Below are 25244 nucleotides of genomic sequence, written 5' to 3'. Positions count from 1 at the left end.
TTTTGCCAACACAACAGAAGGCACTCCCAGTAGTAATAATCTGATGAAAAGTAGATGACAAGTCCAAAATATATGTATTTATAAAATAGAATGGCACTCATTGCTGAAATGCTGGCCTTTTGTATTATTATTATTTTTTTTGCATGCTGCCACTGCAATATTTGAACACATCTAAGTCTAATAGGCAGCTACTGAAATGACACGTTTTATAAATCCAACACATTTTATGATTCTGATGTCTGTACAAAGCAGTCCTCTAGTGCAAGCTGAGTTTTACAGTAGTGTTTGATTAACAGCCTTCATTTATACCCCCACCACATCCTGTCGGCTGGTGGTCTGGTCCACAAGGACTATATCACTGCTGAGCAGGTGTACAGTGATGGCATTACATCACTTCTACCAAGTTTATGTAGCATGGCCAATGTGCAAGCGTGATTAATGTACAGTACAAACAGCATACTCTCATGTTCCGCTCCATTTGATTTCAGAGAAAAAACAATTTGGATACAGTGCATATGAGATCCTTGTAATTTAGGGCTTTGTGGAGCTTGAGCAGGACTAGTGAAAAGGAAAGGAGACTCTTGTGGTAGGGGATTAGGATATTACCCAGAGTAATGCGCACAGACAAGGAAAGCATGCCGTCATAGCATGGACACGCAGCCCACAGCTGGGTAGCTGCATCTATTGTCATTTGTGACAGGCTGTACAGTAATAAATCCTGCTTTTACAAATAATGACTTTTTTTAAATTAATTTTTTTACTGTTCTACAATACTGGAATATGAGCAGATCATATACTGTTTCTTTGTTGGCCTCCATCTTTCAATCCTGTTGGAAATGTCAGTGATGTAATACTGCGTTAGTGATGTTCAACTCTGCATGCGTTCTTTAAAATAAGGAGTGGTGAGCTAGCTAGTGTACAACGTTCCAAACGCTGCTCTTTTTTTAATTTGGAAACTTTTAACACAGTTCCATTATTCCAGCTACGCATGAGCATTTATTGAGTCCTTGAGTAGCTGGCATTGCAGAGACTCAGTTTCACTAAGCAGAGATTCAGTGTGGTGAGACCCATGAAGGATATTTGTTCTGGTAACCAGGCTCCAGCAGCACAGTTTGCTCCAGCTAGCTAGCGGAGTAATTGTAGGAGTGCCAGTGCATATGCATGGATTTTTGAAGGCTATGATTGCTATTATTACTGTTATTATTATTTTTTTTCACTGCTGTTTGATGCCACAATTCCTTTCTCAAAGCTGTGTATTAGTGGTGGAGAGTGTCTGCACTGTTGATTGTATTAGTGATGGAGATTGTATTAGTGGTGGAGATTGGAGGAATGCGCTAAAGTGTCATGTGGATAAGCAGACCCTGTCCAGGGGTTGAAGTTGCTGCTAACCTGAAATGACAGCAGCAGCTTCTACTTCTATATGCAGTTTCAGGAAGTGCTGTCATAAATGTTTGCATCATTATCACTTCAGGTCATTATCTTTAAAAAGCTAAATCCATTCCAATGTAAAGCGCCCTTTTTTAAGGGAAACAACAATTAGAGTGGTTTAATATATCTGAAAAAGTCTGTCTGAAAAATGACCAATCAGAAACAAAACCGCGCCCTTTTGGTAAATGACACAATTAGAAAAGATGCACCTTCAGTACACTAATAAATAAGAGACCATGGATTTTTGTCCTTCAGTAATATGTTACTACAGATTTTCAATAGCACTGGATGCTTCCTTTATAAAAGTTAACTGTGGTTGTTTTAAAATTAGCTTTTACCATTTTTTTTTAATGATTTGTCATATTTTACCAGCAGTACACCACAGCAAAAGTTCATAATGGGTTGGCAAAAATAAGACCCTTCCTCAACTTACTGTACCAGCACCTTTTGACATTATCAGGTAGCTACACAAAACCTACAACATGATCCACAAAGCCTGCTTCTTGATGCTCAGCTTTTCAGTATCTGTTACTTTTCTAAGGGTAACCTTGTTTTATTGTGTGACTATATCTCAGAAGCATGTTTTTTCGGTAGGGCAGACTAGTTTCTTATAGCAAAATAGACGACAGGGCTGCAGAGATCACATCGATAGCAGCACGCTTTGTGATGTGTTCCAGCATTACTCAACCCCACTTTCCATAACATCTCAATTAAGGGCTGCACACCTTCATTAGCTTGACTTCCTCCATGATGCTTACTAATTGGCTTTTACATTCAAATTTCAAAGACATAAGTGAGATGATAGGCAACCACTTACTGCAATCTATATTCTGCAGTGATACGTGGTGACAGTGAAAATTTATAACATGGTATTTGGCAGCACTGTGCACATTTCTAAAGAACTTACGTGGCATAGTTTAATCACTCAGCTTCCGCAGCACAAGAAAGAAAAGCAATCTAAAAGTAATTACGTTATTGTTGTCCGTGCAACCACTCCTCTACTTCTCTAGGGCTACCTCGGAATGCATTAAAAATATTAAAATGCTGTTTTATTGATTTCAAATCAGCAGATACAAATTTGAAAACAGCAAGTCGAAATGTTTGTTGTTGAATTTAAGTTTGTTTTAGTATTTCTAAATCCAGCACTGTTGAGTGTTCTGCAGTTCTAGGTATACAGTACCACTTTCTGCACTGCAGTCTTTGCTTCACTCTGTTGTGATTTCACTCCATGGGCAACAGGGAGAAGCTTTGGCTTTGTTAGTGTAAAGTGAGTAAGTTAATTAAATTAAATACATGATGTAAGCCAAGCATCCATTTCTTAAATAATTGGTTTCGAAGAAGGTTAATTGAAATGTATTTTTTGATTGAATCTACCCTTTTTTTTTCTTAAGGTATACTGAGAGAATGCTGAGAAATCAAACTTTGCTTTTAGATAGTCCATTTTGAGTTATTTGGTTTATGCATTCCCTTACTACAGTGTATCACCACCTGAGTAGACTTATTTGAAAAGGGAATTGACAGGCATGTTTGTGTGACTCACTGTAAGACCACTGAGGTACACTGTTATTTTACTATCAGTTGGGGGAGACAGGGATTGACCTTGTGACCCTATGGTTGTTGATTAAGGGTCTTACCCATCACACTACTGCAAGAGGGGTTTTAGCTTATTTCATCAATTTCCATTTACATTTCAAAAGTCTTAGTCCAGGTTGGTATGTTTCTGTTAACAGGAACAGGTGCTTATCTGAGCAACAGGTAGAACAAATTATAATACAAAATGTTGTTAAATAATGTACATTGAAAAACTAAAACAGCTCTGTTGTTTTTGGCAAATTAAGTGGATTCCTGTTTTAATCTAGTTTGGCTATTGTTTTCATTGCCCTAAAACTACGGTTTCACAAGCCAAGTAGGTGCTTTTAATTAATTTCTAGTAATGAGTTCAGTTACTCTGCAGCATTCTGAATAGCATCAGAGAGCATGTTCAAAGCCTCTCCCTAGGCTCTGCTTGTATTCAAATGTCATGCTCCTGGAGAGTTGGCCACTCTTAATAGTTTTACTCTGGGAGGTGGAGTTTGTGTCCAACACTTTGATTTTCTTTTCTTTTCTAATCCACCTCTTGGCAGAGGAGAATGCCAGTATGAGAACCTGAATTAGATCAAGCATGTTCATTTATGCTCATGTCACGATTCCTGTTTTGTTGGTGCTGTACACTGTAAGCCTTGTGTTACATAACTAATACAGTAATATACATTGGTCCAAACCCAACATAATCATTTGCAGATTTTTTTTATTTTTTAATAAATCAAGCAAAAATACTTTCTCTCATTTTGACTGTCCGTTGCTGAGGCATGTTTTAAATAAGTAAGAACTAAAACACTGTAGCTTGCGATAGAGTATTTTGTTCAGTAAAAACCCTTTCTCTTCCTCCCTGTCAAATCCTTCTGTATTTTCACCTCTGCATTGCCTGGGTCATTTTCAGTCTGCAGGCAGGAAATCCAGTGCACTCCTTCTTCCTAGTGTGTTTGTTTGAATGACGGTTTCTGTCCCAGAGAGACGTTGCTGCTGTTAAACACGATTTATGGAATGTTTCCTTTATGACTTCAGCACACTCTCGCCCCTGTCTGCTCTCCCACTGAGGATAACATTCTTGCAAAAGGTTTTTGTTCCCCCCCCCTCCCCTTCCCAGCTTTTTGGCCTATTATGTTACCAAAATTCAGAAAACGGAAAACGAGCAACAGATAACAATTCAGCCATCACTCTAAATGGACCCTTTTTGTTTTGTGAATTTCTCATGAAAGAGGTGACTTTGTTCAAGGAAAGAAATATTTAATATTTCATTTTAAAAAGTATACTGCAAATATGTTTTTATACTCATCTGTTCTGAATACATTTAGACACTGATGGTGCTTTACTTTGAATGTACAGTTAGTTGAGTTTCATTTAAAAAACAGATTTAACAAATCAATTTTGACGCTTCATTCAGCTATTTTTATGATGTTATTTCTTGACGCTTCTCTTGTCAGGACCCCCTTGTATATCTCAAGGTTTCTATGCTGGTTAAATACATGCATTTGGATTCATGGACCGTAATAGGGAAGTTCCTTTGCTTGCATCCTGTACATCCATTTCCATCACAATATATCAAGAGATTAAGATTTATTAGGATTTTCACACTCACTTTGAAAATTACAATTTCAAAGACTTTTGGAAGTGCTTGCAGACTTTTGGTCCCATTTCAGCTTTCATCTGCAGCTTGTTTTGAAGTAAAAACAAAGACATTAAATTGAATGTCTGCTGTCATGACTGCGTATTTGTAATTTGCCAACAGCAATGTAGTAATTGATCGTGATCTGAGGGACAGTAAATTATCTAAAGTGCTGATTTTGTAATTGCAGGCTGGTGGTTTGTAAGCACAGCTGAGGAACAGGGCTGGGTCCCGGCCACATACCTGGATTCCCAGAATGGAACTCGAGATGACTTGGAGCTCAGTACTGCCAGGAGTGGAGAAGGTAGGACCTCAAGCCTTTGCTCAAGATAATGCACGTCAGGGAGCCCCACCACACCCACTGCTATCTTAGTCTCCTTAGACCTTGATGGTGTTGTAACTAAGGGTCTCTAATCCAGCCTCCTGTACTCAGTGTGGAACCAAGAGGAGTTGAGGGCTGCTTGTGAGGCATTTAAATGTACGCTGGAAATAAAATGTTTAACTGCACAATACTAGGTCCTTGGTAGGGTGAATTGCTCTTTTTTTAATTAATTGAATACTGTTTGGTGTTTACTGTCAGAAATATTCAGATGAGGAATCTCTTTACCAGCAGTACTGAATTATAGCTATTTCCAGCCATTCGAATCTGAAACTTGATCTTTAATATCATTTGTGAGATTGAACCTGCTGGGCTATGGAAAGTTCAATGTAATAATTAAGGGCATGGTTGGAACAAAGATACTGGATTGGAATGGACTAGAAGAACTGCTACTGTAAATGAGTACCGCTGGGGTAGACAACCTCAGCTCTTCCAGTCCAAGTCTTTGTTCCAACCATGTTCTTAATTGTTAAATTGAACCAATTAAACATCTGCTCAAGTACTTAATGAATGTATTTAACCTGGAATGGAATGGCCTTCCTGGACCAGCTTGCAAACCCCAGCACGGCAGTGTCATGCATCAGTCGTGTGTAATACAGATTTGTGTTAAAGGCATAGCAACGCAGATTTAATTCAATCTAGTCCACATGCCAGCACCAGATAATCAAATCTGAAAATGTTCTAAAAACCACATGTTGTTACTCAATGGCATACGCTTATTGGAAGTTAGTTGACTTGCTTTTAACCGATCAATCAAATGAAATCCTAACTTTGTCTCTCATATCTGAGTTTTTAATTATACAACAGGAAAAAAAAACAAATGATTGTTGTCATTAAGTGAATCATCGATGAACAACATGGGGATTCAGAATTATATTACTCAATCCTTACAGTCTTTAAAAAGAGCAGGGCTGGTATATTTGGAGGGTTGCAATCATTCCTCCATTTCTAAAGTTACCAAGGCTACTGTTAAGGTTGGTACTTTGTTTATGCTCTGTTTGTCTGATTTAATCTGCTGAAGCATTTCGTAGGCCGGTACCTGGGACAGTCAAATTGTCCCTGAGCAATGTTGGTGTTAAAACATTCCAGCACTGTCTGGATTTTGTCATAAGCAGCAAGTACAATTTCTGGACAGAGCTTGACACTTTGACTCCCTTTTCCTGCAGGCTGATACAAAAAAACAGCATCTGCTGCAAAAATTACAGATAAAATCGCCTCATATCAGAGACAGGCCATTAATGTCTCCCATCAGACACTAACGGAAGCCCTCCAGGCCAGAATATGTTAACTCGTCTTTTGATTTTTCCAGTACAACACAGGGAATACAACATGTTATAGATATGTTGATACTGTGTAGTATGTGGTAATCGAGTGATTTGTCCCAAGTGTAGCTCTAGCTATTTTAGTATTATCCACCTTTACTTGCAGCTAATTAATAATTCTGTTAATGTATCAATACACAGAGGGCTTCCTTGTTGAGGGAATGTAATATTTCAGTACACTTCTGCTAAATCTGTTTAATAAGTAACAGGAAAATAAATACACACTGTAATACTATTTTGTCAATGGGCAAAACGCCAATTTTTTTTTAAGTTCATGTTTATCGCCATGTGGAATTTCCATGTTTATTTAGAACCCATTTATTTGCTCATAGATCTGTATCTTTTAGGTAAGTATGTTGACTGGAAACTAACCATTTGTTACAGCTTTTAAGGTCTGCCAACATTTGGGCTTCCACCATCACTATAAGAACCAGGCCTTGCAACGGTGCACAAAAATGGAATGAAGCTATAGAACTGCATTACAGTGTGTGACTAACGTCTACCTCTTTGTCTGTCAGGTTAAATGAGCTGCATAGTTTCCACAGGGGAGGTTGATGTAATTGAGCAGCTGCATTTTAACCCTTTCATGCATGAAATACTAAAAAGTTTTGGACACATAATAAATATAATTGTAATTGAAAATGTTTTCAATTTTTTCCATTGCTTTATATGGGGAAATAAATTGCATCATCATATGAGGTAATCATGCATTTGCATCTTCCATGCATCCTCATGTAAAAACGAGAAGAGAAGGTCGTGACTCATGAAAGGGTTAAACTCTTGTGAGTGAGAGCTTCAGGAAAATGATTTAACTGATCAAGAGCCAGACATGAAGGAACACCTACAGAATCAAACTCCTTCGCAGCATCAGTCTCAGAAACTCCTGCAGCTGAAACCTGCTACTAGAAAAAGCTTGTTTCCTTTAATTCCTTGTGGTTTCCCACCACATACCCTTTCCATAGTGGTTCACCCTGTTTTATATCAAGGAATCTCCTTACTCCAGTGCTTATGTGTCCAGTCTGCATGCATTTAACTGTATTTAAACCCTTGGTTATTCATTTGTACGCTGTAATATATTGGACTGTAAGTTAAGATACCCAAGAGGAATATCTCTCTTTTTGCCTGTGGCTTGCCTATCTGATATATCAATTATGGACATAACTGAAAATTGGTTAATTTCATCCTGCTACATTACAGTTCATTTTTTTATTCCCTCTGAATTCATATTTCTGTGTCTAACGTCATTCAGTTTTCCAAGAGCAATGGGGCTCAGTGGTTCCGCAGTTGGAAACCATCGTTTTATCCACAGAAGTAACTTCTTAACAATTAATTAGTGAAGTGGGTTTCCCTCAGGGGTTTGTACCACCATTTATTTTCTATATTTGACAAACTCTACTCTAAATCCCTGTTGAACATCCTCCACTGTGATATCTAATCTATCTTCCCCTTAGCCCTTTTCCACCGCTCAGATCGCAATATTATTACTTAAACAGCAAGAGGTATTTAAGGCCTGTCACATTTATTATGTTAACAGATACGGTTTGAACTGCCATTTCTATCGGTTGGCTTCATTTCTGAGGAAGATATCATCGAGCTATGTTTCCTATGCTCCTGGTACATTTTTCATCTTCTCCTTGTACTGTATAGTTTATAGTTGTCATCACAAATTCCCAAGCTGGAACTGTCAGTTTTATGATACATACATACAAACTTGATAAACAAGCCTTAGAATTTGTACTACAGTTTGCACTTAGTCATTCACTTCTTCTTGGTACACACAGTACCACATAACCTTGCCTAAAATGGAAGGGTTCCAAAATCCATGGTCTAAATGACCCACTCGCCTCTAAAGCCCAGAGATTCACACGCACACGAGCACTTTGAGTCCCTTTCCACGAGTCCAGTTACATCATGGTTTGTGCTCCTACAGTAAAACACACATTCTCGTAATATAGCTTTTACTATATCTGCACAGCCATTGCTCAACAAGATATATTTAACTGAGAAAAATGCTGTTTTCAACATGTTTTATCTTGTTTACTGCTACAGTACATTAATAATGACAATGTATGACAATACCGTCTATTGAAAAGTAGCTATTGTATGTAACAAAACACACCCAGTGTTACTACACATTAGAACCACACTATTATATTAAAATATGAATTGCTGCAATAACACCACCTCTAGTACAATTACAAATTCAAATGATAGTAGTTGTTGCCAAGGCTTGCAATGCTTTCTAAAGACTATACAGCAAATGGCACCTAACCAACCCCCCTCTCAATACCGTAACAGAAATCCCCACATCAGAACATCATAATAAAGCGACATGATGTGTCATTTCATGTAATCTTTAACTACAGAGGAATGATGGGAGCCCTTTGAGATCCTACCAATTTGACTGAGTAATAACAGGTACAGAGTAATAAATATATGCTAATCGATATTATTTTTGCCCCATTGGTGACATCATTGCGCTAGAGGTTTGGTAACACATGTGAAGTAAAAAGTAACATCTGCTATTGGTTCTACCAGTATTATCTAGATTCTATGCAATTGATTGATTTACATTTTTGTTAAAAATTTAGAATTTGCAAAAGTTTATTTATTTATTTATTTATTTATTTATTTATTATGTGGCAGTGTCAACCAAAATATTCTAATTTTTACAACTACAGATTTTCAAATGAAAAAGTCTTTTGGAGCTCAAAGGGTTAACAGACATTTTGCTGTTTCTCCTCTTCATAAGACAGCTTACCTGTGTTTTTCATGTCATGCTTGCGCTCTGACATTTTCTTGTACCCATGTGAGTATATATTTATGTTCTCCCCTGTCTTTTTTCATGTTCTCATTTTTGTTTTATTTTTCGTCTCCATTCATGCTCACTAGTCACTAAGAGACGCAAGGCTCACCAGAAGCGCCTGGACCGGCGATGGACGCTGGGCGGGATAGTCAACCGACAGCAGAGTCGAGGTGAAGAGAGAGCAAGTGCCTGCCTCTCTGCAGAGCAGTGCTGGTGCCTCTAACACTCTCATCCTTTGTGGCTTCTTTAGGGGGTGCTTTGCATGGCTTCAGAAAAGGAATGTCCATGCTACATTAAACATTTACTGTGCTTATAGACTAAGCACCGCATTACAGTGGATTTGTTCATCCTTTCACTACTTACTGTGTTTCCAAAATTACAGAACCACAATAGCCATTGTGTTTCTATAGACACGTATTATTTATTTGCTCCATAGCTCTATAATGGCTTGCTTTAATGAAGGCCTGCATTGTTAAGGTCCTGTTCACAAGGCCAGCAGTACCACTGTTGTGGTACCAACTCAGCTGTTTCAGAGTATCATGGACATTAAACATGCCCTCCACCCCCACCCCCTACTACTATCGAGTTGCCTCTCCTTGCTGCTTAAGTTTGCTTTGGACAACGGATGTGTTTCTAGGATATTTATTTATATTTCTTTGGTAGGAGGGCCTTGCCAGTGTGCAGCACACATTACTAATTGGTTTTGTGTCCAAGAAACACCCTAGAATAGTTAATCTTGTTGCATGCTAAACAGCCCCTAGTCTTTGAAGATACAGTACAGCATTGCAGAGTTCTCCAGTGGGGTTTGCTATAGGAGATAATCATCATTTCTGTTTAACCTACATCAGACCAGAGATCCAAGTACAGTTAATTTAGGGCCCTTGATTCTACAGTGAGAAGACCTCTTTACTCACACTACTTTATTCCTTTTTCTTCAATTATTTGAAGACCTTCTAACCTGTCCGTTGAACAGAAAGGTTCTGGTTTAGCTTTCGATTACTGGATCCATTTGAACAGTTCATAGATCCTGTACCTGTGTGATGGTGCTCCAACCACTGTAACTTGAATGCATTAGTTCACATCCCCTGCCATTTATAACACCCGGGCAGCTCAATTCAACTGCTATTACTGAAACAAAGAATGTTATAAAAATCTAGCGTTGTTTGCTTTAACAGCAGCTTGGGAACAGCAGCCACTTGCATACGTCATCCTGTGACTATGTTGCTGTTGAATTGAGTCTGGCAAAGAGAAAAGGTTAGCAAGCTGTGCTTTTTCAGGAACATCTGGCACACAGCCTTGAATGCTTTCATCAGCAAAGAAAAAAAAAACACTGAAAACACATCACAACACTCCTTAAATCAATTTTACCGGCACGTTTGATATACATTTTTTAAAAGTTGCACTTAGACCTGCTCCTTTTAGAGGACCATGGAAAAACAAACAAACACACAAACACACAAACAAAATAAAACAATCAGCTTGTGCAACGTTCTGGTGTGCTGAAACTCATTTAAAACGTCTTCATAGGGCACATATCTGAGAGAAACAGGTTGTTCAGCTTTCTAACAAGCGCGCTCATTTATTTATTAGTCACTAAAACCTTCTCCAGAAAGCTGTATTCCGATATATTTAGGTGTTAAATGCCATACGAAATGAGATTCAAAGATGCCCAAGTGGAGCTTGTTTAGTGATTTATTTATAAGCATTCCACAGCTTGTAGCCAAGTTGTAAAGTAACAGTTTTTGCAGGGAGGCTGTTGGAACACAGTCAGAGGAGGGAGAGGAGGCTGGAATCCAGCTCTGAGGAGCTGCTGGCAGCCATGACCACAGCGTATGAAACTAATGTCTTCTGGAGTGGAGAGACATTTTCCAGTATAGAAAATACTGCTGACTGAATTATTTTTTCTTCTGTATTGTGGTCTGGAAGATGCAGAAGCCTGTTTCCCAGGCTATGCATGTTTTGTTTAACACACAAATCCTGCGCAGAATTCCGCTTTGAAAACAGCCTCAAACTAAGAGGGGTGCAGCAAATGCACAGGGATTTGAAAACGTGATCCCCAATTGATCCCTGATTGATCTGCAAACATCGAAATGAACCTCAATAGGAGATAATTATGAATGTCTTCAGGAAATGTAAACCTTGCTGGATGTGTCCCGAGTGACGGACCTGTAGGTTGCTGATCTGGGTTAGCCTGTGAGTTTGACAGGAGGGATTTCGTTTTGCAGAACGTCACCAAGCGAAACAAGTTTACCAAGTGAACATAAATGAGGGAAGACATGGAAAAAGTTCCTATCTTAGCACTGCTTCCTCTGTTAGAAACCAGCATTCTCTCCTCAAGCTGAGTCAAGCCCTATTTAGTATAGACGTCTGGGCAGTGTTTACCGCACTGGCGCCAGATGCACAGTGGGCATACCAGTCTGGGAAACGGTTGTCAGAAAAAGTGACACAGGATGTTTTGCAACAGCTTGACAGCTGTGCAAACTTTCATTCAGATTTTGCGCTTTTAAAAAAAGTAAGAGTGGTAGTTAAACAGGTGCAAATACATTTAGCCAGAACCCGAAGCCTTAGTCTATCGTCTATAAGTATCATCAGTCAATTATCTTGAATACTGCCAGTTGGAGCTAGTGGATTAACCTGTTTCCAACTTCTCAGCTGAAACCTTCTGTCTCCATGCTATGCAGGGAGAACCTTTTGTCTCCACTCTATGCAGGGAGAACCTTCTGTCTCCACTCTATGCAGGGAGAACCTTTTTGGAGACAAACTCAAGGAGCTCCATTCAGGTTTCAAATCTGAATGCTGCAGGCATTACATAGTGTTTTCATCTAAGTGAATTTAAGACTCATTGTGAGATCGTCCGCCTCTTGTTAAACCATCACAGTATGTCTGCCATTCATCCCTGTGCATAAACAAGAACATATGTGACATTAGTAAAGACCAGCTGAATGTTGTTCGCTGAGGTCAGAAAAGGACAATGTTAGATTAAAAGCACAGTGCCCGCGGGTGAACTTCTTAAACCTAATTAAGAGGTTTACTGTTACAGTATCAACATGTATTTGAGAGACCATTTGTTCTGCTGGTACCAAAAACATTAGCAGCGTCTCAGCTTATAATAAAAAGATGCATGTGTTTTGGTTGATGTCTGGGAGGGTCTAGCTCCCTTTGTGGATATTTGATATGAGAATGTGCATCGAAAGCCATCTGCTCCCTCCTCTAGCTCTACTCTGAAGGTCTAAAGAGTAATCAGCATACAAAGTGTTAATAATCCTTCACTGGCTCTTTGTTTTAGGAACATTTCCTGCCTGCAGATAAAGTGTCACAGAAACCAGACTGACAAAGTATGTCTGTCTCATGCACTGGAATAAACTGGAATATCTGAAAATCGTCAAACACACAAGACAAAGAAGCCAAGTGTATCTGCATTGAGCAAAATAAACTCTATAACGTTCCAGCTGTTTTCACACCACACACTTCTGTGCAGACTTGGAATTGAGCCTCTTTAGATTTTGTTAGTAAGCTGGTAATTGTTCTTCATTTTGCAATGCAAGTCAATCTCTGCTTGACTTTATTGAAAGTGTAATATGGGCCTAAAGCCACTTGCCAAGAATAAACTAAGTATGAGGCCTGTGTTTCTCAAGAAAACATGAAGAACATAAGATAATATAGTATGACAGGTGGAGAAACATTGCTCTTAGCCTAGTCTTCGGGGAGATTCAACATCACAACTCTCCTTAAAGCTTATCAAGATTCGGCTTCAGTACAAAGTGTTCAGAAAACACAACTATTACTGATCCTTTGCTTGGGCCATACTTTGCTGTTATAAATGTAAGAACTCAAGTGTACCATATTGATAATTTCTCCAGAATATAGGGAAAGATTGCTGTGTTTGTTTTTTCTGATTGCATGAGGCAGTTCAGGTCACTTGTTTGTTTTTTTCTTATTCTAGTGTTTTTCATTTTTCCATCAGTTTAGGCAAACCCTCTTGGAGATCATTTCTAACTCATAATGACTCATGAAGTCAGAGTAGCATCATTTTCCTTCAGTGGAACTAATAATTACTCAGTATGAAGATAAAGTAAAACAGAAATTTGAGACATATAAAAAAAACATCTGGTCAGGTTAATACTGAAAGTAATTTCACCTTTCAGCAATAAACTTTATTCCCCTTTCTGTTCTGCATACTAGAGGAGAAATATATCACGGTGCTGCCGTACGCCAGTCAGAGCAAGGACGAGATCGGATTTGAGAAGGGGGTCACTGTGGAGGTCATCCAGAGGAACCTGGAAGGGTGGTGGTATATCAGGTGAGAGACAACTGAGAAACATTTAGGTGCTAATTGTTAACACCTTTCATTTTGCCTGCAGTTGTTTGTGACATCAAACTACTAGCTGAACATTTGAACTCTTAAGGGCACTAGACCTCTTAACAAAGACACCTTTTTAGACTTTTCTTTGCAACATAAATGTCTAATATCTATAGGTTAATAATAATAATAATAATAATAATAATAATAATAATAATAATAATAATAATAATAATAATAATAATAATAATAATCCACATGTAAAGACTTTTACGATCTGAAAATCAGTTAAAAACGGATTAGCTGATTCACAGATTATCCTTGCAGAATCAATAGGCTAATATCAGCTCTCTTCCTTGCTGCAAAAACTAAAACAGATAAACAGGAGTTATGTGGTGTTTTATTTTGCTGTAATTGCTTGTGTTGGTTAGTAAGTTAAGTTTAATAAAATAATTTCAATGATCTACTGTACAACCCTCTAAAAGGTAGCAGTGTGGAGTAGTGGTTAGGGCCCTGGACTCTTGACCGGAGGGTTGTTGGTTCAATCCCAGGTGGGGGACACTGCTGCTGTACCGTTGAGCAAGGTACTTTACCTAGATTGCTCCAGTAAAAACCCAACTGTATAAATGGGTAATTGTATGTAAAAAATAATGTGATATCTTGTAACAATTGTAAGTCGCCCTGGATAGGGCGTCTGCTAAGAAATAAATAATAATAATAATAATAATAATAGTCCTTTTAGCATAATTGTCTTTCCCTACACTTCCAAAACTCTGGCCGCATTGAGCCCTAATTTCCTGACCGACCCCCCCCCCCACTGGTGAGTAAATGATGTTACATGTGTCCTGGTTGAAAAGATATCTGTAGGACCTTTTTCCTGAACCCAAACCTGCATGGCAACCCGAGCAGTAATGTCATGTTTTACATTAACATAGTACCGAGGCTAATGGATCCCATCGATCCCTTTTACTCTCCATCAGGCACCTTGGCAAAGAAGGCTGGGCTCCCGCATCATACCTGAAGAAGATGAAGGATGAGCTTTCCCCCCGGAAGAAGACTCTGACTGGCCCTGTGGAGATCATCGGGAACATCATGGAGATCAGCAACCTCCTGAACAAGAAGCAGGTGAGCGAGAAGGATGTGCAGACAGACACCGACCCGGAGGAGCCCCCAATCACCAAGAAGGAGATCAGCCTCCCCATCCCCTGCGAGGACACCAGCAGCAGCATCGCCGCCCTGCAGGACAAACAGGGCAGCAAGGCGACCCAGGGATCCCCAGCTGTGGCCCGCATCGCTCCTCAAAGAGCCGAGATCGGTAAGTAACACTCAGAGGGAAAGTGGGGGAGTCACTTTGTGATTTGCTTGCATTTCAGAACACCCTTGGCTCCTTATTTATTTATCCTATCATCTTATGGTTAAGGTTAGGGTGGGGATTAGGGATAGGGTTAGGCCGTTTCAATTTTCCACTCTGAACCCCAAATAGAAGAGGCCTTTTTTCGTCTTGGGATCCTAACAAAAATAAGGACCTTCACTGATTTATATATACAGTTGGGACACTAACTTTATAAGGAAATAGTTAACACACGCCTCTTAAAAATTCATCAAGCTTCCTTTCTCTCTCCTCTTATAGTTTCCATGGTTACCACTGTGATGGAATGTTTTTACATGGGTCTGATTCCATTACAAGTAGTAGTGGATTGAGTGATAGTCTGCTGCAGAATGATGTGATGTAACAGGGTCTAATTATTCTGTAATTGGACCGCGCAGGCACATCTGCATTAAGGTTGTGACTCCAGCATTCTCCAGTGGTTGGCCTCTTCATTGTCCCTGAAGTTACACTGACACCTGGTGGTTTAAAATTGCAATGTAAAAATACATCTTAAAAGTGCCTTGGGATCCCAGTGCACATACACATGCTGCTGTTGCTAATATTGCACTCACGTGGCTGATCACCACTTCTGCTTCTCCCCCAAGGTTCACCAAACCTAAGACAGAAGCCCCCACCAAGAAGAGAAGCCAGTCTGGTTAGTATTCCTGCTTTCACATTTATTCGACTGAGAAGCCATTTAAACCTTCCATTCTTTGTGTCACCTCAGTGTAAGTTTACCTGTAATTCATTTATATTGCCTTCTTCTGATTCTCTGATAATACATAACATAACATTGGGTGTATATAAAGGGGTACATCTGCGGCTAATTATTACTAATTATTAGTTAATTGATTACCATTTAAACAGTTTTTCTAAACAAGCACTTTATCTGTATATAAAGGTATTTAGTATGAAACACAGACATATGTAATGTGAACGTAAGCATACACCATGATGTTGCTATCATTGGTATTAAATTAATTCCTTGGTTACATATTGTTTTAAATGAAGTTATTATTATTATTATTATTTATTTCTTAGCAGACGCCCTTATCCAGGGCGACTTACAATTGTTACAAGATATCACATTATACATTATTTCACATTATACAGATATCACATTATTTTTACATACAATTACCCATTTATACAGTTGGGTTTTTATTGGAGCAATCTAGGTAAAGTACCTTGCTCAAGGGTACAACAGCAGTGTCCTCCACTGGGGATTGAACCCACAACCCTCCGGTCAAGAGTCCAGAGCCCTAACCACTACACCACACTGCTGCCCTTGAAGTTACCCATAATATAAATAAATATCTTGCTAAATTACTAGATAGAAACTATTGTCAGAAGAATATTGATTCATGTTTTAATTTGCATGTGTTGTTCTTCTCAGGGATTCCAATTACCAAAGCCACCAGAGCCCCCTACTGTTGAAGTAGAGTATTACACCATAGCCGAGTTCCAGTCCTGTATATCTGATGGAATCAGCTTCCGTGGAGGACAGAAGGCTGCAGTAAGTGTTTCAAAATGTCATACTTTTAAGAATGGGCTTGTAAAATCTGTAGTGTTTCAAGCCTATCTAAGTAGGGATTAATGTACAAATGTGTTCTTGTTTCTCATTACAAAAATGAGAAATTTGACTTTGCAATAGATTTCTCATTCCATACATTATGATGTCGGGAGAAACTGCCCATTTTGGTTTGTCTACAGCAGTAGCTCAGGAATGCCTTCGATTTTGGCTTGTATTGTTGTAGTGCTAACACAGACCCCTGGTTGGTTCCACAACAAGACTCTAATGACTTTTTACATTTGTTCTCTTTTTAGGTTATAGAGAAGAACTCGGGCGGCTGGTGGTATGTTCAGATTGGGGAAAAGGAAGGCTGGGCGCCCTGTTCCTACATCGACAAAAGAAAGAAACCCAATCTGAACAGGAGAACCAGCACTCTGACTAGGCCAACGATCCCTCCCCCAGCTCCACCAATCAAAAAGCAGGAACCTGAGGAAACCGCCCCTTCCAGCTGCAACTCGCAAGGCAAAGGCCCGGATTCCCCTCAAAAGCCTGTGTACGAGGAACCAGAGTACGACACCCCTGCCATTGGTTGTGATCTAGAACCTGAGCTCAGCTCTTTAAAGGGAGATAAGCCAGCCGAGGTAAAGAATGAAAATGTGATCTCTGAGAAGAGTTCCCTTCTGTCATCCAAGCCCAGTCCTGCTTCCTCTCTTCAGAAAGCCAGATTTAAGGTCGGCGAGCCCTATGAGGATGTTGCTCAGGAGGAGGAGACTATCTACGAGAATGATGGCTTTAGACCTTACGAAGACACAGCCTCCAGCAAAGAATCCAGCGGGGATTCGGATTCTCAGAAAAGCAACTCGCTGTCCATGTTCCGCAAGGCCTCCTCCAGCAGATCTTCACTTGGAAGCGGAAGAGCTACGAAAAACATCCAGCCAGAGCTAGCAAGAAGCCAGTCGCTTCCCAAACATGAGGAGAGCAAGCCTCGAACAGCTTCAGATGCCAGCACTCGGGGAGCAGTGAAGACCGGGGCATGGAAGGACGTGGAACAGAGGATTGGTCAGAGCCCTTCCACCAAACCCAAGCCGCTGGTCAGGCCCAAACCTCTGCTTGCCAAATCGGAGAGTCAGGGCTCAGAGAAAATGGATATTAGTACCCTGAGGCGTCAGCTGCGCCGTACAGGGCAGCTCCAGCTCAAAGCATCTAAAGGTGAGGATTCAGAAACTGCATCAGTGATCTCCTCAGAAGACTCTGTATCTTCTAGAAGCACTTCTGACCTGTCAAGCACCTATTCCAAAGGAAGCAGAGGTGACTCAGACTTTGAGCCCATATACAGAACCACTGACCACTATGATAAGGTGCAAGAGTCTGAAATAAGCTTTGCTGCAGGGGTGGAGGTGGAGGTTGTGGACAAGCAGGAAAGTGGGTGGTGGTACATCCGGTGTGGAGAAGCTGAAGGATGGGCTCCCGCATACTTCTTGGAGCTTGTGAACAGCAAGGTAGATGCCGCAGGGTCAGAGTCCGAAGGGACTCCTACCAAACAGGGTAGCATAAGCAAGTCCAACAGCCTGGAGAAAAACGAGAAGAGGGTTCAGGCCTTGAACAACATCAATCAAAGCATGAAGAAGGCCACCCCACCCATTCCATCCAAACCACCAGGAGGTTTTTCCAAACCAACAGGCATGGTGAATGGTTCGGTCAAAATGAGAAATGGCGTTCGTCAGTTGGCAGTGAGGCCTCAATCAGTGTTTGTTTCCGTTCCTGCCAAGGAAACCAACCTCCTTTCATGGTCCCTGCGGAGAAACGAGTCCCTGAACTCCACCGACCAGCTCAGGTCTGGCGTGCCAGTCAGACGGAACTCCTCCTTCAGTGCCATAAAGCAAACCGACAAGGTGGGCATGGGCAGCACTGATGCTTTGGAAAGAGCCTCTCAGAGAAATGGGATCCCGGTATCCTCTGTCAAACCCAAGCCTGTTGAGAAGTGCCAGCTCATACAGAACAATCTCAAAGATGTTTACGTTTCCATATCCGATTACCACGGAGATGAGGAGACTATGGGATTCCCAGAAGGGACATGCTTGGAAGTTCTTGAACGGAATCCCAATGGATGGTGGTACTGCCAGGTTCTGGACAGTGGTGGACATCCCCAGAAAGGCTGGGTGCCTTCCAATTATTTAGAAAAAAAGAACTAATAGTGTATCTATTTATACATAACATGTACATTTTTTTAAAAGACTTTGGACTACACTACATAGTATAAGAAAAAAGACACTTTTAGTGCTGGTCTACTAAAAAAACAATGTATACATTAAAACTGTATAAATAGTCAGTCATATATTATAAATAAAAAAGGATGGCAAGCAGGCTAAGGGGTGGCCACCCCATTGTCTCAAACTGGGACTAGCGGAATGGAAACCTGCTTAGAAGTCCTTTTTGATTTTGATAAAGGAAAGGAAAAATAATTGCATTATGAAAGAGGAAAAAAAATGAATGACATTTTGGAGGAGGTTTATGAAATCTTCCAACCTTGTTCACAAAACGAATTCGGATATGAAAATGGGTGCCTTTTCTGGAAAAGAAAAAAAGCGGAGAGCTTTACACATACATACTGAGTAATGTTTTTGTATTTGTGCCAAAGGCCTTTGTGTGTTGAACACCGCCCAATTTTCTTTTTCGCCTCCCTCGTATCAAGAAAATAATATAATCTTTCAACCAGAGGAAATGAGTTTAGAAGCAAAAACATCCAAGTAAAGAAAATGTCAGACCTACGCGCTGAGGACTTCTAAAACAAAAAGGGTAAACGCGGCACAGTGGAAGCCAGGACACTCAACTCCCTTGAGACATCTTGTATTTTAAACTTTTGTTTGTATCTTTCTTGACTTCCTTGGAGATGTATTTCTGATCTAGTCTTGTGACACCACACTGCACTATCAGCCTGGAATTTGAAGTCATTAGCCCTGAGGCAGGTTTTTGCTTTAATTAATTGGTAAATACTTTAATTGGCTCAGGTTTTGAATGTTAAGACCTTTTTTCCAGTGCAAATGTATGCATTTTTTTTTACTTGACTTTCAATTATTTGAATGGCATTAATCTATTCCCAGTTGAATGTGTTATTTTAAAAGAGGAACATTTTAAAAAGCAAATTGCTGAATCTGTTTTTAAAAAAAGGATAAACATTTATTAAATGTATTAATTATTGCAAAACGTTTTAAGTGTTATTCACGTTTCCCTCCAATGCCTTTTATTTTTTAACAGGAATCGAATTCTACCAGCCCCCAGGTCTGAGTACTTGTACTCCAAATCCTGATTTTGTTTACAAGATATAAAAGATATAACCGTCATTATTTTTTTTACTAGTATATATTGTATATATACTTTGTATATATTGATTTTTTGTGTGTTCTCCTCACATGTAACTGGGAATGGGAAAACTAAATTTTACTGGAAAAAAGGCTTGACAACAACCACCATAACCCAGGGATTTTGCGTTGCATAAAATCCCAAAATGTGATTCAACCGGAGGTGTAATTTTAAATAAACCATTTTGCAGCTTTGAATTGGCAAACATAAAATACTGATAAACACCCACTGGGTTACACAAATACAAACAAAAAACCCTTCTTATGTTTACAGCTAGAAACACTTGAGCACACATTGCGAGACAGGGTTAGATTCAAGTTGAGCAATAAATACTGTTGTGTGCAACATTAAGGTGAGAATGACCAAAGTATGAAGTATTTGTGGCACAATGACAGTAATTTAGTAGTCATGCATATTCTTTATCAGGTCCCACCCTTATTTGTGAAATGAAAACAAATCCAGGAGACTCCAGCAGATGCTGGTTTAAACTGGACATATACTGGTATCAACTGGAGTACTGCTGGTTTCACTGGTGTTTCTACAGAATCCCATTGAAAGCCAGCAGATGGAGAGCTCACATACAGGGTTACTTTCCTTTCTATCAGTGACATGCCTTCTGCTGAGGTACAAAACCCCGCTGACTACTTCAAATGGCTGATGTCCAAGACTGCTGAAATATTTTTCTAATGAACAATCTCAAAACCCGGGTTGAACACTAACTTTGTTTGTTTGTATGTGTTCTGCTGGACAGTATTAAATGTAGTTTTAGATAGAATACCTGCTAGATTGCAGTTATATTATATTGGCAGAAAGTAGTTTGTAGTGTGATTACACAGGAACAATAATGATGAATGAAGTGGTTCATTATTTGTGAATTAATGCACTTTAAAAACTGTTTTTTTTAAAAATCAAGTGCATTACTTAAAGATGCAGTATAATATTTTTTAAATAAAACCTTCAGCACATTATTTATTGAATGACAATTCATATTTTATTTATAATTATTTAAATAAATCTATTTTCTGTTTACTTGTTACATTTTTTTTTTTTTAGCACTATCCGTCACAAGAGTATTGTGCGTTCTTGTAGAGCATTAGTAAGTAGGAGTTTTCATTAGGGCTCAGATATAATGTCATGCATTTAATATATATATACATACATACACACACCGGTATATATATATCTCCAATCTCGCTGAAATAACATTCTGAGCGCCCTCTTGTGGTGGACAGCTGTTCCTGCAGCTTTAACATCATGGTGCTTCTATTACTAAAAACAAAACAAAAATCCCTGTAAATAAATTGAATATAACATTTTTAAAAAAGCAATTCAAATAGATGTTTTACAAATTTGGCAACCAAATTTTTTGCTAAAAAAAAAAAACGTTTTTTTTTTTTTTTGGTGTTTAATGTGAAATGACTGTTCTGACGCTGTATACTGCAACTTTAACAATACTGGGCACTTCCTATGTCATTATTGGGATTTATATAATGCTTGAAATATGTTTTCTTTTCTTTGTTTTTAGGAACAAAACAACCCCCTTTACGTTAATTCGGTATTTTGACAATTTAGACAATACTTTTTAGATTTATAAAAAGACATTACAAATAATGTTCTCAACCTCGAATGAATTGAAAAAGAAGCCCTTTATTGTTGTTTCTTATCGCAACTTTTTTTAGCTGGGGAAAAAACATTTAGAAAAACCATAAATGGAGCACTATTAATATTGATTAGTTACAGCTAATCTTATTAACAGTTCAGCAGATTAGGACATAGAGTACAAGGAGGAGTTAAAAAATACGCAAAAAAGGGGGTGTAAAACATTGTTCCTTCACCTGTACCCTTTCCCCATGTTCTGACGAAGGCATTATATAAAAAGTGTTGAATCACTCTTTTACTTTTTAGTACAGCAATTATTAATGGTAATGAAATTGCTTTTGTTGATATTTAGAATTTACAGTGCTTGTCTGCATCGATAAGAACACAAGAGAATTGTAATATTACAGCTAGACTTTGTCATACTAGTTAGTTTTTTTTTTTTTTTGTTTTTCTTGGTATTTTTTATTTTTATATGTATTCATATTCCCCCTGTTGCATTATCTCAATAATTATGGTTTTTTTTGTTTTTCTCAGTGTTTTGTATGCTCCACAAGACATAATACTGAGGACATGTGCAATAGAGAGTTGGCTTCTCACCACAAATATCAGCACTGGTTTCTGGAAAGGGAGCTTAATGAACTTGGCACGAGTACAGTGAAGTGTTTTTCTCTCTTTGAAATCCAGAGAAAAGCTGCTCTGAATACTGGTTTTGATGTTATCATCTATGTGCCGTTAACCAAAAGTATTTTATGAGATACTTACAATGTGTCTGAACTGAAGCAGGTAACACCAGTGCCCTAAGCACGTCCAATACTTACAATGTGTCTGAACTGAAGCAGGTAACACCAGTGCCCTAAGCACGTCCAATACTTACAATGTGTCTGAACTGAAGCAGATAACGCCAGTGCCCTAAGCACGTCCAAATACTCTATTCAGAAAAACATTTGATTCATTTAGAGTGAAATACAATAGCTCTTCTTGTTTTTGGAATGCCTCAGGTATACAAGGGCATTCAACAAGCATATTTCCAACCCTCTTTATCTATACAAAATGCACAAAACAAATACAGCTGTATCTCTAAATCGGCTCTTATTGCTTGTGTCACAGACCTACGGCGAGCACTTATCCTGCACTACATTGTGTAACATGACGTAGTCCAGGATCAGTGCTTATTGGGTCTGTGACACAAGCAATAAAAGCATATTTAGTGATACTGATACGTAGCGTTTGGTTTGCAATGTTAAAGGCATGGAGGTGATATTCTCAATGCATCGAAAGAATATTACATGCAACGCAGTCCTATGCATTTAAGTGTGCTAATACTTCAAACTAAAAACATGCAAAACTACAAGCAAATGTTAAATCTCGATCATGCAACAACTGTGGGTTCAAGCAGACTGTTCCTTTTTATGTCCTTGCCCTTGGTTGAAAAATCAGTTATATCTTGCAATCAATAGCCAACTCATGTGCACCATACTCAAGGCACGCCAGTGCTAGACCGTGGTGAGAGCCCCCTGCTGTTTGATTAAATATCTGCTTTCTTGGCATCACAATGGCACTGGGTAGACCTTAATTGACAAAAGTGAAGTCTTAGCAGCTGAGAGGCAATGGTTTCATTCACCATTGTGCTGGAAGTACACAGCAGACCAGCTCTGAAACTGGTTTAACACACAGTAATGTAAAGACCTGCCAGAACAGCATTGTTAAAAAGCAACATTAAAAAAAGAGGAAATCAGCATACAGTTATAATGCTTCTGCACATGGAATCTAGAAATGTATACTATTAGGAGTTTAGATTAACCTTTACAATATAAATGCAGATATTTTTTATACTGTATCAAATTCAGTAATTTAATTCAGTAGCCTAGAGAACATTTGTCCGTTAGCAGTTGTAAGTTGGTCGTAGATTTTTTTTGGAGCGTGCACGTTTTGCCTTAGTTAGATGTCTTGAGTTCGGCATACATTACAATCCCTGAACGTCTGCCATTGATGACATTACACTACTGCAGGCATAACTGCCATGTTATTTTGAAATACCATTCCAGCAAGAATCCACAGCGAAATGAACCGAGACTTTGAACTTTGATTGGTTTGATAGTGTATCAGTGACTGTGCAAGAGACAAGGGTATGAGAGTGTGTTGTGGTGGTTTGTGAGCTGGTTATAAATGAGAAAGAAGAAGTTAAAAAGATGCGTTTGAATAACGGGGAAATAAAGTTTTTGTCCTCTGTTGGGTGCGAGGGCTCTTAGCAGGGATTCGCCTGGCTGAAGAGAGCTTAGCAAGTGCAAAGAATGAGATCGCTTTAAGAGGGACGCTGTGCGTCTGAAGGGTTAGCAGTGTTCGCACTTGCCTCCAGAAATGTCGTGTGAGAGACAGCAGGATGTGTGTCTGTGTGTGCGAGCAGTGGAAGAGTGAGGGGGGGTTGCAGGTTTTTAATTTTTGTTGAAGGAAAAAAGTAAATTGTAGAAAGAATTGAGAAAGAAAGAAAAAAAGAATGTTTAAAAGAATACAGGCCTTGGATTTAAAACAATGTGGTTGAATAGTGTTTAATGCTGAACAATGGTTAGTCAAGAAAAACATGTTAGCTTGACACACACAATACCTTTCACTGAGTAAACTGGTACACGCATGCCATTGGCAGACGGCTCTCATTTTAATCTTATTAAAATGAGACAATCACACCAGTAATTCACTTGGCTAGCTATTTCAAGGGTTAACTGCTTGTCATTTTGATGCTGTAGATAGTTTCCCAGTTTGGCAATACCAAGGTACTATGCATTTTATAATAGACGCTGTGCTCCTTACACAAAATAGACGACTCCTAGATAATATCTGCTTAAAAAAAGAAGTACACGTCGAGCACATCAGGTATCCTCATACAGGAAGTGCTATATTCTGTTCCATTGTAGGCATTGCACCTTACTCTGCTATACTGCAGGAACTTGAAACCATTCCGTCTCAATGTTGATAAACAGAGGCCTCTACCTGTAAGTCTTCAAGAAAATGCTTTCATTGTCAAGGTTGTCTGCTCCCAGTCTGTCAGCTCCATAAGGTCAAGCAGCGTGACTCAAGTCGGACCAAATGTGACGCTAACGATCTTATTTGTATGAAAAAAAATGCTTTAACATCTTGTCTATGCTTATGCATCTGTGCTTTGTTTTAGAAGATGCGGTTCCTGTTGGCAAAGCAACATAAAGAAAGGAAATTGATGCTGGTTTTATTTGTTGATAATATAAGGAGGACCAGGCAGAGAACTTGAGTTTCAGTGCAACTTTGCAATCTTCAGAAAAACAATTCTTATGATATATTGAGTGCTTAAGTAAAAAAACAAAAAAAACAATGATAATGAGCTATAGAACCCCATAAGATAATCCAATGACACTGAACAATGACTGCATCATGAGGGATTCTATAATAAGTGTTCATTTTCACAGTAGTATACTGAAGCAGTTTCAGAACTGTAACCTGCTCTGTGCATTGGAAAGCTTGATTCACGTTTTCATTTGATAACAGGACACTGCATATTTGAATTGCTTATATACTTTTAACATTTTTGTTTTGTTTTGAATTTTTTTTATATTTTGCTAAATGTTTACATTGTATCTTGCATTGCCCTAAAGAAAACCACAATAAAAGGTATACTATTTGTATTGAGTGTTCTCCCATTTGTTTTAGTTCTGTACTGCTTGACTATAAGACTTTGATTGGTATGGAGGTTATGCAAACAGCAGTAGTTACAGGTACTGTATGCTCTATGTGCCAGTTTAATGTAATAATATTATTTGAATACAATTGTTTTAATTTGGTTATGGGATATATTACACACCCAAGCTAGCTGAAGCCCACGTGTGCATATGACTTTGAGCAACTACTGTATAAAGCTGTTTCAACTGTGATGTGATAATGTGTCCTTGTGTTCCCCATGGTGTGTTCTATACCAACCTTAACCCCTAAACCCTAACC

The 25244-nt window shown here is 38.9% G+C and overlaps 1 protein-coding gene across 4 annotated transcripts in view; it reads left to right on the top strand.

The window, feature by feature from the left end:
- The window catches only part of LOC117415171 (SH3 and PX domain-containing protein 2A-like), a 104912-nt gene extending 79981 nt beyond the window's left edge, over positions 1-24931 (top strand). For 2 of the 4 annotated variants that reach the window (XM_034025174.3, XM_034025173.3), the window contains 7 exons: positions 4824-4937; positions 9227-9310; positions 13323-13440; positions 14421-14755; positions 15415-15464; positions 16206-16325; positions 16637-24931. In XM_034025174.3, the coding sequence (XP_033881065.3) occupies positions 4824-4937; positions 9227-9310; positions 13323-13440; positions 14421-14755; positions 15415-15464; positions 16206-16325; positions 16637-18514 (2699 nt within the window). In that variant the 3' untranslated portion in view covers positions 18515-24931. The remainder of the gene's footprint in view (positions 1-4823; positions 4938-9226; positions 9311-13322; positions 13441-14420; positions 14756-15414; positions 15465-16205; positions 16326-16636) is intronic. The other 2 variants (XM_059026121.1, XM_059026122.1) reach the window with 1 other exon arrangement.
- Positions 24932-25244: the final 313 nt, after the last annotated feature.

This window comes from Acipenser ruthenus, chromosome 7, assembly GCF_902713425.1.
Source record: "Acipenser ruthenus chromosome 7, fAciRut3.2 maternal haplotype, whole genome shotgun sequence".
Lineage (NCBI taxonomy): Eukaryota > Metazoa > Chordata > Actinopteri > Acipenseriformes > Acipenseridae > Acipenser > Acipenser ruthenus.
This window is presented reverse-complemented; position numbering and strand designations above follow the sequence as displayed.